General features: G+C 44.0%; 1 protein-coding gene across 1 annotated transcript in view; it reads left to right on the top strand.

Annotated features, from left to right (window-relative positions):
* Window positions 1–15943, top strand: part of LOC139660220 (protein sidekick-2-like) — a 243186-nt gene that overhangs the window by 205194 nt on the left and 22049 nt on the right. The window contains 16 exon segments of the mRNA XM_071538305.1: window positions 1045–1226; window positions 2402–2517; window positions 3703–3898; window positions 4376–4474; window positions 5227–5418; window positions 7260–7381; window positions 7661–7770; window positions 8618–8768; window positions 9221–9458; window positions 10622–10737; window positions 10935–11124; window positions 11815–11913; window positions 12650–12844; window positions 14132–14333; window positions 14931–15034; window positions 15772–15842. Of these exon segments, the coding sequence (XP_071394406.1) occupies window positions 1045–1226; window positions 2402–2517; window positions 3703–3898; window positions 4376–4474; window positions 5227–5418; window positions 7260–7381; window positions 7661–7770; window positions 8618–8768; window positions 9221–9458; window positions 10622–10737; window positions 10935–11124; window positions 11815–11913; window positions 12650–12844; window positions 14132–14333; window positions 14931–15034; window positions 15772–15842 (2383 nt within the window).

The raw sequence follows: 15943 nt of genomic DNA, 5'->3' as shown, positions 1-15943 counted from the left end.
CATACACCCCCTTATACAGTACGTGTAAAGAATGCCATAGATACACTGTCACATACTACTGTGCGTTCTCACATATACATAGTGCTAATATGTTTTAGTGAAAGCCCCTGGCAGTGTCAGTTACCACCACTGATTTTTAATTTCATTCAGTCTCAGTGAAAATGTAAAGACTGCTTTGACTCTAACAGAGCACTGCATATTCTAACAGGTAGAGTCAGCAATATGCCAAACCGACTGTAAACCCTGTAAACATGTTATTAGTTTGGTTTTCTGTCGTCTTGTTATTCATTACACCTAAATGAAACAGCAGGTGTTCTGCAGACAACAGTCAATGCTGTCACCGACTGTTGTTTTAATGGCTGCGGTTGGCTGGTGCTTTATCTCCCCCTTGCTGTAGTCCCAGTGTACTGCACGTCATGACTGGACCAACAAAGCGTTCTGTTGCTCTGAACTGGCAGTGCGTGGCCAAATACTTATTGATTGCCTCCAGTTTGGTAAATTAAGTTGATTTCAGTGAAGCACGTACAAGTCACACTGGCTAAGACAATACCATTAATCAAATGACTGATTATTTATAATGATACTGTATTGGTCCCTGGAGGGAAATTTTTGCACACAGAGTTCAGGGTCATCTACAGTGACGCTCCTGCAATGTCTTGCTCAAGGACACTTCAGCAGGCCGGATGCTTGCCAATACAGAGGCTTGAGCCTGAGTCATCCAGTTGAAGGACTAACCTCTAGGCCACTATGCCTCCCCAAATATATCACAATAAATATATCATACTACAATTTAACTAAGTGACCCAGAGTGACTCATAAATGCATTTTTTTAGTAGAGTAATGGATTGTCATGACCAAAAAAAAGAAGACAGCGTATTAATCTCTAGCTTCATTCTCTCTACTTCTGTACCTTATTCCTCCATAAACAAAACTAAAATCTCAAATTCAGCACACATACATCATAGCAAACACTCGAACCCTAACCCACACTAGGTTTCGAATGCACTTATTCCAGCATTAAGAGTTAGTGTATCTGTATGTCAGGTACCGTCTCACAGGGCTGCCTGTGGACTACCAGTCCAAGAACATTTCCAACCCAGACGTCACCAACCTGCTCCTGGAGGACCTCATCATCTGGACCAATTATGAGATTGAAGTGGCTGCCTACAATGGGGCCGGTCTGGGCACCTTCAGTCACAAGGTCACAGAGTGGACGCTGCAGGGAGGTGAGCACACATGCCAACATTTCCCCCATCTATGTTTTCATTTGCCTGTTGTAGCAGTGACTGGGGGATATGTTTTTCCAGATTTGACTGATTTATGGATCCAGATTGACTTAGAATGAGTGCTACAGTAGAAAAAGCGTAATTTCATAGATAGTAAGGAGTGCAAGGGTTAAAGCCACAACACCATGACAACAGATGGAACAAATATTCCTGTGACAAAAGAATGGCTGATAGAGAAGAGCTATGCAAAGAAAAGAGAGCTAAGGAGTTTTTGCATAACATGGGCACGTTTTCAGACGAAGGAGGAGGAAGAATTGTGTGGTTCCATCATGACCTTGGTTCCAGGTTTGATTCTTACTGTTCTTACTTGGAATCTTTATTGTGATAAACATGCTAACTGTAAGCATCGGGGAAAATAGAAACCTTTAGTGCTATGAAACAATACTGTAAAGCTCAAAAGATCCCAAACCTTCACACACGAAAGCAGACTCATTCTTTACTGATTCTTTGGCTTGTCCATCATACCAAGACCAAAGATGATATGCCGAGTATGATTTTCTTCAGTAATGATTGTGTCGTTTTCAATGAGTCTGCACTGATATCTATCTATCTATTGTACCAGTCAAGCCTCTCGAGTGTCCATTCATATATGATGAATAAGGCAAGAAGTCAATACACAGCAAGTACAGTGTCGATCTTGGATACAAGCAGGAAAGTCCGCTGCTTGGTGGATATGTTTATACATCTGCATGTGAAAGCATTCACCAAAATCCAATGATAACTGGTCGCCCAACTGTACAATACAACTTTGTTAATCCCCCCGAAGGGCAATTTGATTAAAGTGTATTCCTATTAATTCTGCTGTGTGGTGTGACATCGTCCTAAAATCCACAAGCAGCTCACAGAGTCACATGTTAAGCCACAGACAGCAACCTGTCCTTGGTCCTGGGTGTACGTGTCATCAGAAAGAGACAGAGTGATCTGTCTGTGACCTGTACAGCAACAATCAATACCGACATCAAAATAGACGCAGGCAGACTTCCAGCAGCCGACTGAAAGGTGCTCTGACATCTCTGCTTTGCTTTGCTATCTCTCCCTTCTTCCTTACTCTTTCTCTTTCCCTTCCCCTCACTCTCTCCTCCCCCTGTCTCCTTCCCCCCCTCCCTCTGTCCCAGTGCCCACCATCGCCCCCGGCAACGTCCAGGCGGAGCCGGTTAACTCGACGACCATCCGTTTCACCTGGATGGCCCCTAACCCTCAGTTCATCAACGGCATCAACCAGGGCTACAAGGTCAGTAGCCACCGCAGCGCCGTCACCAGCAGCCATCACATCCATTGACAGAACTGTCAGAGCTGAACTTGTAGGATCACACATCCCGTGTAGCAAGAAGCAGAGAGAAGCCAAGGGGCGAAAGATATTTGGTGCCATTATGAACGATGGGCTTTGTTCATCCATTTGTCAGTCTGAGGTCATTCTCTTTATCTTGCAACCATTTTTCATATATTTTACAGTGAACGTGTGCGCACGCAATGATGAATGTCTTCATTATTTTGTCATGGGCACTTGAATGTCGTCCGTCGCTCTGTCTCTCGTGTATGTAGCCCACAGGGGATCGTAAAGCCGCATCCGTTATGTAGTGCTATTTTCCCTTTGACTATGTTTAGAGTGAATGATGTCATGTTTTTTTTGTTTTTTTTAGTGTGTCTCTCAGCAGGCCGTACTCAGCTGGCAGTCGGGGTCACTGTACAAACTCACTCTGAATGTTAAATACAGGATTTTCCCCAGGAGAGACACTACGGGCCGGGGAGAAAAAGGGAGCGAGAGTCAGAGCAAGAGAGACAGAGAGGGGGAGGCACATGGGGAGAGTGAGAAAGAGGGAAGGAGAGAGTGTGAAAGGAAATAGAAAGAGTGGGCAGAGTGAGAAACAGGGAAAGAGTGTCAGATAGTCAGGCAGGCATCCATCCATCCATCTGACATCCTGTTGCCAACCCTTCACTTTCCCAGGAAGCGCCACCACCTCTCTGGGGACTAGAAATAAACCCAGTAGGCGTGCTCTGGGGACTAATTACCTAAGCACCTAATTGGTCAATCCAAACTCCGACTCCCACTTGTAGATGCTGTAGGGTGTGCAATCAACGTGCCATATGGGATGCTATCGTGTCTCACTTGAGCTCAAACTCTCTCTCTTTTCCTCTCCCTCCCTCCCTGTCTCTGCGGAGCCGTTCAAATCTGCCCTTCCCTCCCAGACAAAAATCTCTTCAGAGTATCTTTCTCAATAGTATTTCTGAACGCTGTGATGCCAAAAGACTCCCCAGTGTGGCTCGCCGCTACAGGAGAGAGTCTACTGTTTGTTTTGAGAGAATAAATGTGCGAGAATGATTAGAGAAACACTATTAGCTGCTTTCTTTTCGGCTGTCTGGATGCATTTCCCTCCTATTCGCCTTTTTTTTTTGTTTGTTTTGTTTTGTTTTTTAGTTGCTGGCCTGGGAGCCGGGACAAGAAGAGGAGGTTGCCATGGTGACCGCGCGACCGAACTTCCAGGACAGCGTTCATGTGGGCTATGTGACAGGTCTGAAGAAGTTCACAGAGTACTTCACGTCTGTGCTGTGTTTCACCACGCCAGGAGACGGCCCCCGAAGCGCACCCAAAGGCCTGAGGACACATGAGGACAGTAAGTGATCTCTCTCTCCCTCTCTATAGCTCTCTGTTTTTTCCCTCCATGTCCTCCCATACACCCACCCCCCCACCCCCCACCCATTTCTTTCACAGCCTTCTCCCATGGTGATGAGTGGACATCAGCGTCCCGCAGTAACACTTCCACTAGACCAGATCTATTATTCATGCGGAACTGAGTTGTGCGGAAGTGCTAATGAACCAGTATATTCTGGCTCCAGACGGGATCGCCATAATTGGGATCCGTTTTCTTAGAGATTATTGGTTCAGCTTTAAAAACTCTAATTGGCATCAACTTGTCATCAGCCATGCTTTTGCTGATTTCTTTATAAACACCTTTTCAGTGCAAATGCTGCCATAGCTTTGTGGCTGGTTTGGGTATGTAAACCAATTATGAATGAGCTTATGTGCGTAATGTAGTGCTGGCTCGATTTCCCATTGGATTAGCTCATCAGTCTTCTTGTTCCCTGTCCAGCCCCCGGTGCTGTGGGTCACCTGAGTTTCACTGAGATCCTGGACACCTCACTCAAAGTCAGCTGGAGGGAGCCAAGCGAGAAGAATGGAGTTCTCACAGGTACATCCTTACCTCGCTCTATACTCAGTGAAGCGAGGTTAAGCAGGGTGAAGAAAGTGCAGCTCATCCGACGTGGTCTATGTCAGTGCTGCGTATAAAGTGACCACTCACACAATGCAAGGCCATGGTAGCCAAGATGTGCAATGAAAGGTAGACAAATCATCAAGTGGAACTAAGAGTGGAAGACATTCTTAGAGTTCCTGCATTTCTTTTTACAACTTCTTGGTGCCACTCTCTGCAGTTGAAGCTCTCAGAGTGGGTACACTTCAAGACAGCTACATAATGCTCAGACATCAGTCAGTACAAACTCTGAGTGCAGCACAACCATCAGTGACATTAATATTCATATATTCACAAACTTTAAGAATTATCAACATGCTGTACTGCAGTTTTTCTCAGCCTTTATAATGTGCTGCACACTCCCAGGAGACACACTTTCAAGCCATACCTAATTATAGATTGGTAAGAAATGTTACCTAAAGCCTTATGTAATCATATGAAAAGAGCTGCTGGCCAAGAAGCAAATTGCATTAACTTTGAGAGGGCGAGTGGTGTGTGGGTGGGGGGGTATAATCACAGGCTGATTTAATTTGCTATATTCGATTTTTGATGAAGTTAATTTAATATTTCTGTTAGCTTGAGCCGTAGCACACAAGCTGAGAGTCACTATTGTAGCAAAAATGCTGTAGTATCCCAAGACACTTATTTTCCCATAGAGGATTCTCGGTCTATTGATCTCTCCTGCCTTCCAGGCTACCGTATTTCCTGGGAGGAGTTCAACCGGACCAACACCAGGGTGACCCACTACCTGCCAAACGTCACCTTGGAGTACAGGGTCACCGGACTCACTGCTCTCACCACTTACACCATCGAGGTGGCAGGCATGACTTCCAAAGGCCAGGGCCAGCTGTCGTCCTCCACCATCTCCTCGGGTGTCCCACCAGGTCAGTCGACATATTAACCTGCTATAAAGATATTGACCCGCAGCAAAGACATAAGTATGAGCATAAGCTTTACATAGCACCTACAAATGCAAATGCTTGCAAAATCACATTATCCAACTCCACAGGCTAAACTCGCGCTACAAAATATTTAGAGCTAATTAAGCACCATACTTGCCATGCCAGGCAATTTTTCAACATCAGGTGCTCAGAGAAACCCTACTATTACTGCCTCATTAGAGACCCGGGGATTTCATCCATTCTAAATATGTGTGGAGCAATGTAATTTAGACTAAATCTGGAGCAGCAAGCAGAACCAAAATGTTGCACTAAAACATTCCACAATCCAATGTTGTGCATTTCTATTTGCAACTTTGCTTTGCTCTCTTTCCCTATTCCCATCCACTGAATGGGTGTTAGCTTATATTGAACCTCCCCTTCCAGTCAATGTGCACCTTTGTGAACCTGCAGATTTACAGTTTCATGTCTAACTTAGTGAACACACCCTGTGTTGTCTGGCGCCAGACACAATGAAATCGGACCCCAGTCAGTTGAAGCTGGGACAGAACCATAAACTACAAACCAGCCAATAGCAAGACATTCAGCAGGGCGACTGAAGCAGACCAATACACAGTTCAGCCCCAAAAAATAAGAGTCCCCATGAGGATTTTTAACGATTTCATATTAAAAGCAAATGCTAAATTGCATAATAGAAATACAATAGCCACAGTCAATTATTATAGCAGCACTCAGAGCCTATATGTCTGTGAAACCTGTCAAATAAAAGGTTGTAATATTGAGAGTAGGCTATAGAGCAGGGTTATAGTCCCCTAAATAGTGATTAATCCCACTGTATGTATAAAGATACTGCCTATGTGCCTGCAACTCTACCCCAGAGATCTTGCTAAAAGCTTATGGTTGGATTACCAGTCATGCAAATGATTTAGAGGTGTGGATTTTACTATGAGGCGTATAATCTGTGCATTTCATTAGGGTTGAATAGACCCGCATTTAAGCAATCTGGAATAGAACATTGGTTACTGTGCCCATGGGAGCGATTATATCTTGATAATATTAGGCCACTGTCCACACTGTCACGGTTTGACGTTCATATCTTCATAACTAGGATTTATGTAAACTATATTGTGCATTGGAATGGGGATATGTAATGGTGAATTGAATGTTTACCTCGAGGGAAGCGATGGGGAAAGAAGATGAAGAATGAAATATTTTTTGCATTTGCTTTCTCACACATACCTGCCTAGACAGAGACACACACACACTCACATACACAAAAACGGCCTCCCATTGTTTTTTTTGAATTTGCCATTTTCAGAGTTGTTTTCCCTACAGGATTTGCAGGGAGTAATCCATTCTTATTGTTTACTCAGTTCAAGTGTAAACAGTAGGATATCAGATTGAATCATATCTCCAGATAACTGCAATGTAATTGACATTCATGGCATTGTCTCTGTCTGGGTATTGTGTGTAAGCATCTTCCCCAATCTAATCTGCTTGTGCTGTCTTAGCTGAAGTTTGGAGCACAAGGGAGAGAATTAAGTGGGATCCCTGTTAACTTATTTTGTCTGCAGTATCTATACCGACACTAGAGAGCGCTGTAGTAGATACATTTTCCCAAGCAACCTCTATACCCAAGAATCAAAGTGTGAGAGATGTGGGCAAACAAAATACAAATATCAATGACAAACTGAGCTTTGAAACTTGAAAATGCACATCTGACCATAAGTCAGAGGTTCTAGAGTATCTGCTACCTCAGTCATCTTTTTTTCTCTCCATCTTTCTCTACCTGTCTCTTTTTCCTCTCTCTCTCTCTCTCTTCGCAGAGCTTCCTGGCCCTCCCACCAACATGGCTATCTCCAACATCGGCCCACGCTCTGTCACCCTGCAGTTCAAACCTGGCTATGATGGCAAGACCTCCATCTCTCGCTGGCAGGTGGAGGCCCAGGTGAGACAGATTTAAAGCTCAATCTTATTGGTTGAGTTAAATCTCAAGCCTTGTTTCAAGATAATGCCATCCGATTATAGAAAATTCTTGAAACAAGTAAAACTGAATTGGAAACGATTGGAATTATCTCACCTTATTAGCAGAATTTTCCACTTAAAAAAAAAATACAATTTTAAGACTGAATATGAGAGTTAAGTGACTTTTTTGCAGTGTTGGTACTATGTGACAAATAAACCCCCTGATGCTCATCTGTCATGCTGTGTGTCACCTTGGTCCCAGGTGGGTGTGATAGGAGAAAATGAGGACTGGGTGATGGTTCACCAGCTGTCCAACGAACCTGAGGCGCGCTCCTTGGAAGTGCCAGGTCTCAACCCATACACCTTCTACAGGTAGCCTACTGGGAACTGCATCCACTTCAGTATGCCTGCTTCCATTAGTGTGTTTATATGCACTATATGTACAGACATATACCCAAATTATTGCTGATAACAAGTCTGCTGCTAACCTGCAGCTTTTATTCAGGATAACCCTGCTCATGGTTTTCCCCGTACGCAGGAATGAACAGAATATTTTAAGCAGCTTCCATATAACATGGAAATTAAGCTTGTGCAGATCATGATAAAACAACAGCAAACAAGATAAGGTGTTGTTAGCGTGCCTCAGTATCCCAACTAGATTCACTATATCCCAGGAACCTTATCTTATTCCGTTTTCTTCTGATTTGGATACAAGCTTACTATAGTTATTGTGATGATATTGTGTTTACAGTGCGTGCATGACCTCTTTCTTGTTGGTGTAATGTGACTGTGCACATGATCACACTAAATATAGCCAATTAACATTTCAGCAAGGCAATCCCTCAAGCCTCGCTCCAGCTATAGTTCTCCTCACCATTCTTTCATCAACACGGCCACTTTACATTTCAGTAGAGTTAAATGTCACTTTGCATAGAAATTTGTTTTTTGCATATTCCCCTTGAGACACAAACAAGCCCCCCACACAGCATAGGCATATCCGCAGAACTCCATTTATATGCATATCCATAGCTGTGATCTCAGTTTCAATGCAGTAAATCTTGGTGTAAGACCATGCATAAGTGTTACAAAAACGCTGGCGATTTTCATTTCCAGCCGGCAGATTCAGAGCTGTGATTTCAGTTGGAATGAAGCAAGCCCTTTTGCACAGGTTGCATGAAGTATTATAATAATATCAGCGATGTTTAATTCCAACCACCAGGCTCCGTATGCGGCAAGTGAACATCGTGGGCACCAGTCCTCCCAGCCAGCCCTCCAGGAAGATCCAGACCCTGCAGGCTCCTCCGGACATGGCCCCAGCCAACGTCACCCTGCGCACCGCCAGCGAGACCAGCCTCTGGCTCCGATGGGTGGTAAGTAGGAATCTTATTTTCTGCTGGGCTTGAAGCAGTTGAAGGAAAAATTCACGTGCAAGTATATCTCTGAAATAGTCATTACATTTTGAATCTATATAAAGTATAATATTGCTAAAAGGAGGGGCTCAGATTGTGTGATCCTAAAACAGTTGAAGGTATTAACACAATGATCATCAGTGATTATACTTTCAACCAAAGAAATAGAGATTGAAACCCTAATAACTGATGGTTGCTGCGTTATATAAGTATTTTACGATCTTGGTGGTGTCTATGTTGCACAGTAAAACTTTTGTAGCTAAAGTTATTTAATGCTAGAGGCTAGAAAATGCTTCCCTAACCAATGGAGTCTGAGCTCTGTTTGGCTATACAATTGAAAAAGTTTTCATCTCTGTCTTATTGATACCCACTCTCTCCCTCTCTACCCCCTCTTTCGTTATGCATCCGCTCAGCCTCTGCCGGAATGGGAGTACAACGGGAACCCGGAGCTGGTGGGCTACAGGGTGCAGTACTCCCGGACGGGCTCGCAGGGCCGGGCGCTGACCCACGTCATCGCTGACCGCCAGGAGAGAGAGTTCACCATTGAGGATCTGGAGGAGTGGACGGAGTATGAGGTCAGAGTCCAGGCCATCAACGGCATCGGGACAGGGCCGTGGAGCCAGCCGGTCAGAGGCAGAACCAGGGAGTCTGGTAAGATGGAGACCTCATCTGTCACCCTTTGTGAAATTGTTTGGTACAGATCTTCCTACCAATGATCAAAGACTAACAGCAACCTGCAAGTCGTTCTTCTTGGGAGTATCGGAACGCTGTTTTAGTTCAAAAATTCAGTTTTTTCATATGACTTTATACTGTCCTCTTAATGCAATACCATAGTGTCAAATTCTTGCCAAGACTTAAATATTTACGATAACATGCAAAGTATTTGTCTTATATACCTTATAAAAAGCCTGTAGTAGCACATACCTACCTGCATAAATCCCATAACTACCATTTTCACATATTTACCCAACATCCAAAGCACTGATTATTTTTCTGATCAGATGTTTTTTGCTATCTGTATGAAATATCTACTGTACATTCACGGCCATTTTGACAATCTGACTGTCCAATCATATTGTAACTGTCGTTGAGTTCAGCGATCAACAACGTCGGTACATCAGCATACAAGAGAATCTGATGATGAATGTGTTTGGTCATGTTAATTTTGAGGAAGGAAAAAAACAAAACCCAAAATAACCCCAAAAACTGGTGGCCAAGAAACGGCCATGTCTACATTATTCCACATATTGGAAGTAACAAGCATACAGTTATGTGGTTTACATTCCACCATATGTGATTCTGGCATTCTGTTCACACCCTACTCCGATGCCTGGCTGGAGTCCTTTTATCAACCCACCTCTGTCTCGGCAAGGACGTTTCTTCCTTCCCTCTCTCTTTCCCTCTCTCCTTGCTTGCGCTCTCACTTTGGCTACCAGACGTTTGGTAGGGAGGAATGGAGCGATTCCAGGGAGTGCAGGAGGGAGTCGGAGGAAATTGGGAACACATGGACTAGAATGTGGAATTCCTGCGCTCTTTTTTTTTTCCACTCACTCCAGCAAATTCTTAGGAATCAGTGCATTATGTCCAGGGATGAGTGCCAAGGAAGGGAAAGGGTCCGTTCTTTGAGTCTTTTATTTCTGTCTAACACAGCAGGCCTGGAGGGTTCACCGGGACCTCTGGAGATACATGCACACACATGCACACACACACACACACATGCACACATAGGCACACGCTGCTCACAGCAGATCACTCAAACTGCATCTCTCTAACGTCATGCAAACTTGTGTTTTCTCCTCTCTTCCCTCTCTCAGTTCCCTCCTGTGGACCCACCAATGTGTCGGCCTTTGCCACCACCTCTAGCAGCATCCTGGTGCGCTGGTTTGAAGTCCCAGAGCCAGACAGAAACGGACTCATTCTGGGCTACAAGGTATGTCTGTGTAGCAGTCACTTGCACAAAGTTATTCACCATATATCTACTGAGCAGCAGGGTAGCACCTCTAATTCGGCTGCTTTTTATCTGCTATTTTTTAGATAGTGGAGAGAGATAGGATGTCCACTTCTTCCTAGCTTTCCAAGTTCCTTTTCCCCCACTTGTCTTTATCGCTTGTCCCCTCCCTTTATCAGGTGGTGTACAAAGAGAAGGACTCAGACAGTGCAGTCCAGTTCTGGACAGTGGAGGGGAATGCCAGCCACAGTGTCCAGCTGACCGGCTTGGGGAAATACGTGCTGTATGAGATCCAGGTCCTGGCTTTCACACGGATCGGAGACGGACGGCCCAGTTCTCCGCCCATCCTGGAGAGGACTCTGGACGATGGTAGGGACATGAGCTTAAGCTTGAGGTTATAGCTATCTATAATCATTTCAATATTCAATATTCAATATTTCAATTTTGGCGCACGTGCAGTACATTCAGCCTCACCGTTATATAGTATGGTTAGAAGATTAGAAATGCATGAAAGATGTATAAAACATACATGACAACTGACAGCGGGGGAAACAACAATATTTTCTCCAATAACAACACATAAAAGGGATTTTTAGCTCCATCTTACTCAGGCAAGCTTGCCAACAATTATGATCAAAAGTCTTTTTTTCCTCTCTAGCCCACAAAGCTATCCACACTGATTTGTCCCATTTGACAATCTCTATCCCCACTGATGTCAATATTTGTTATTTCCCCATTGTATCATGGCCTTTATGGTGGTGAAAAGTGGCAGACTGTTGTGCTGTGTTGGGGAGAAAACGTTCTTGTTAACGAGAGGCCCTTTGATATTATCTCCAATGGCAGTTGTGTTATGTCAAACTTAATAAAGAAAAATCCTCACTCCGCTTTTGCCCAGCACCAGATTCATTTATTTGCTTTTATTAAATTTATTTAGCAGAATTTGTAGTGTTGAGTAAGTCCAAGTGAGGAATATATTTTAAGTTTGATAAAATACTACCTTTTTGTAGCCTGTTTGGAGCTGTTGAGGTGTTATAAATCATGTGGATCTGTTTCCTGCAGTGCCAGGACCTCCAGTAGGCATCCTGTTCCCTGAGGTGCGGACCACCTCAGTCCGGCTTATTTGGCAGTCTCCCTCCCAGCCCAACGGCATCATCCTTGGTTAGTACACCAACTGCAATATGCAAGCTCCTCTTAGGCTTTTTCAGACAGGTGGTGTTGTACAGCGATTCAAATGTTTGAAATATTTATGACCCTAAAGTCATTTCCTATTAGGAAATAACCTGGAATCTAAACAGTTACCAAAATACTGTATTTGAGGTGTTCTTTATTTTGATTTTATGGAGCCTCTTATCACAGACATAGTTCCTTATGTGCTTATCGTGCTTCGCAAATACTTTTTCAACTTGATGAACAAAATGCTGATAAAGTTTAGACCTATTGGAGGCAATGCGATCTTGTTTTTTTCCAGTTAGTGCTGTAGAGGGAGTTGGATTCCTCACACTCTTGTTAGCTAGTTAGGGATTCCTTGCAGCTCCTTGTGAGTATTTGATTTATGATACTTCTGTCGGCTCGTTTATTTTAAACTGCACACATTTTATATATCTGTGAAATGCTTCATATTGACAGACCCATATAGTAGCATGCGGGAGCAGTATAGCTAATGGAATCAGCGAAACCATAAGGATGTCAGGAGAGACATAGTGGTTTCTGCTGCACAGTTTGCTCGCTTGGAAAGAAAACCTCCACTTATTCTTGGACCAACAACATGAACCACAAGTGCTTCAAATACCTAAAATACACTTTTCAGCCCAGATTTAGCTGAAACACGCTGATCTCATTATGACATTGACTGCCAATCAGACCACACTGCTCTGTGTCCTCAACTCCCCTCCAGCCTATCAGATCACGTACCGCCTCAACTCCACCAATAGCAACACAGCCACGGTGGACGTGCTGAACCCCAGCGCTCGCCAGTACACCGTGACCGGCCTCAAGCCCGAGTCTGTCTACGTGTTCCGCATCACGGCCCAGACCCGGAAGGGCTGGGGCGAGGCCGCAGAGGCGCTGGTGGTCACCACTGAGAAAAGAGGTAACCATGTGTGGTTTATTTCATTATGGGATGGATATTTACTTGCTGGTTGTTGGATATGTGGCAGCTGAGTATACAGCAATAATTGGAATGAGCATGCAAAAACAAAAATCATTATCTCTAATGTTAGTATGCTAAAATGGCACTCTGAAATGGCTTTTTTGGATTACGATAATAGCATTGCACCATGATGTGTAGAGTGCACAGCCAAAGCCAAAACACAGCTGTAATAGTTGTACACATATGCTGCGGGCAGAGCCAGGTGTGTGATCTCTGCGCTGACACAACTTCGGAGAGAGCCGAGCTAAGCCGGCGCTACACTTAGTTCATTTCCAGTTAACAGTCCAGTAAGCAGATGTGTTTTGTGAAGGAGTGTCTGTGCCCTGTGGGTGTTTATCAGAAGCACTCTGATGCAGTTGTGAGAACGAGTCAGTCCATCTGCTTCCCTCAAGGCATGTTGTGGATTGTTTACTCTGCTACTTTCATTTACTCGGCCACCTTTCATTTGTCCAAATAGCACTTTTTTTCCCCCTCGTCCATGCAACATAGCCTCTGCAAATGTGAGAGCAAGTGAGAAAGTCAAGAGTATCAGGTTTCTATTCTAGTTTTTTGTTTAGTTTTTTTCTTTTAGATTGACCCTCCTTTCTGATTTATACACCCAGTAGATGTTTTTCTTTCAATAATAAAAGAACAGTCTCAGCCAGGAAAACTGTACACTGCAAAAAATATCCATCTTAATAATTCATTTTGTCTATTATTGAGTCCTAAAGTCGTAATTTTCTTCAAATAAGTGAAAAAATCTGCTAGTGTGGTGAGGTAATTTAATTTGTTTCCAATGCAAATCAATTTGCTTCAAGAATTTTGTAGAATCAAGTGTCGTTTTCTTGATAGTAGTGCAGTGATCTGGCTTATTCTGACTTGTATCAAGATATTGACACTCATTTCTAGAAGATTCCTGAAACAAGTGAAACTACATTGGAAACAAGTGGAGTAATCTCACTCCATTGGCAGAATTTTTCTCCTGGCTTAAGAAAAACAAGGCTGAATATGAGACTAAATGACTCGTTAAGATGGATGTTTTTGCAGTGTAGTGAGCCAAGCCTCTAATCTTTTTTCCCCACTACCATTTGTAAGGGCTCTAACCTTTTTCCATTCCTGCATCCCTCCTTGTCTCCTCTCCTTCCCGGCCATTCCCTCAATCCCTCGATCCCACTGCCTCCTTCCCTCCTTACCCTCATTCCTCCCTCACTCCCTCTATCTATCCACATATCCCTTCCCTCCACTCAGCTCGCCCCCAGCCCACCAGCCGTCCCACGGTGCCCCAGGAGGAGGTGCAGGCTCGCTGGGTGTTGCTGTCGTGGGAGCCGGGCAGCGACGGCCTGTCCCCAGTGCGTTACTACACTGTCCAGCTCAGAGAGCTTCCAGACAGCAACTGGACTGTCCACTCTGCCTCTGTCAACCACGAGGCCAGCAGCTACATCGTGGACAGGTAGGGTACCCGTCCTAGCAAAGGCTGGTTACAGTCCGGGGTTGATTCATAATGAGCAAACCCTGAATTCCCCCCCTTGTTACCACAAAATGTTTTTCATTCCCCTTGTATTCTGTGGATGTGAAGGGTAATATTAATTCAAACACTTAATCCCCTCTCCACTAAGCACTAAATATGTTTAAATACCCCCCTGGTTGTAGTTGCCGATTCAACAGAATGGTTTTAGGGAATAATGTTGCAGGGTGTCGTAAAGTATAGATCAGAACATAAACAATGCTAGAAGCTATTCAAAGAATGTTTAAGATATTCAATAAAGCTTTACTTCAATGTGCAGGCAAATGCAGCAAAGACTTCTAGAGATCATAACATGCCATTAGCATACCTTGTGAAAACTTAATGATACAGTAATTTCTGGTTTCTTAAACTATCGTTAAGGACCCAAATTGGTTTAAAACTGTTTCTGGTAGCTTACTTAATGAGCTCGGAGGTCCCACACTGAGACTAAATTTCTCCTTTGGGGTCTCTGGCTTACAACGATCCCCAGCATTGGTTTATAGTTAAGATTGATGTGTTTTTCTGTCCTGTTCCACCTCCAAGGCTGAAGCCCTTCACCTCCTACCAGTTCAGAGTGAAGGCCACCAACGACATAGGGGACAGTGAATATAGCGAGGAGAGTGAAGCTATCACTACTCTACAGGATGGTAAGTGTCATGTCAGATGTATGAGACAACTTTCTGATTCACAGGGTACAGGTTTGATGAGCTTGATGAAAAGATGCACTTTTTACAGTGCTAGCTGTTGACACTGCATCTATTGTGGATTAGCATTGCAGAATTTTACTTTCTTCTTTGGGTTGGAGAAACAGTGCAGCAGCAGGGCAGCAAGCATATAAAAACTACTGGGATTTCTATAAGGGCAATAGCTGTATATGTCTCATAATGTCTCAAATATGTATATAAACATTTATAGGTCTCATATAAACACGCTAATAAAGCCAAAGTTATGGCCTCATTCTGCAGTGATATAGTGAACTAGACTCCCTTACACAGAGACTGTGTGTCCTTTGAATCCCTGGTGTAAAAAGCCCCATCTAAATTGGCTGTCAGGATGAGTTAGCTTATTGTTGTGATGTGGACACTTTTGGCAGAGGCAGCAGGTGATGTCATGTGCACACCATCTGCAGTTACCATGAGACAAGAGGGCAGCATTAAAACCTTGGCAAAGTCTGCCCAAGTCTGCCCCTGTGCTAACCGACTAAAGACACGTTCCCGCCACTGATCTTTCCAGCTGCTATTTTTGACTCATCTATCAACGGCCGTTTTATGCTCTGTTGTGTTTATGCCCCGTGAATGCCACTGCACATGGCTCGATTAGGCTCCTTGAATCGTGCAGATTTTCAGCTCAATTTCACTAATTCATCTCACTTTTATCTCCTCAGCGCCTGACGAAGCACCCACAATTCTCTCTGTCACGCCACACACAACAACATCAGTGCTGATCCGCTGGCAGGTAAGAAGAGACAGTGTAATTGGCTCAGCCTTTATCTGATTCGCTGTGTATTGAAACCCATGCAGCTCTTAGAAAGTGGGCCCTAATGAGAGACCAGACAG

Source organism: Centroberyx affinis, unplaced genomic scaffold (assembly GCF_046629955.1).
Source record: "Centroberyx affinis isolate AG114_WGS23_722 - 3 ecotype Tasmania unplaced genomic scaffold, CSIRO-AGI_Caff_v1 ptg003252l_1, whole genome shotgun sequence".
NCBI lineage: Eukaryota > Metazoa > Chordata > Actinopteri > Beryciformes > Berycidae > Centroberyx > Centroberyx affinis.
This window is presented reverse-complemented; position numbering and strand designations above follow the sequence as displayed.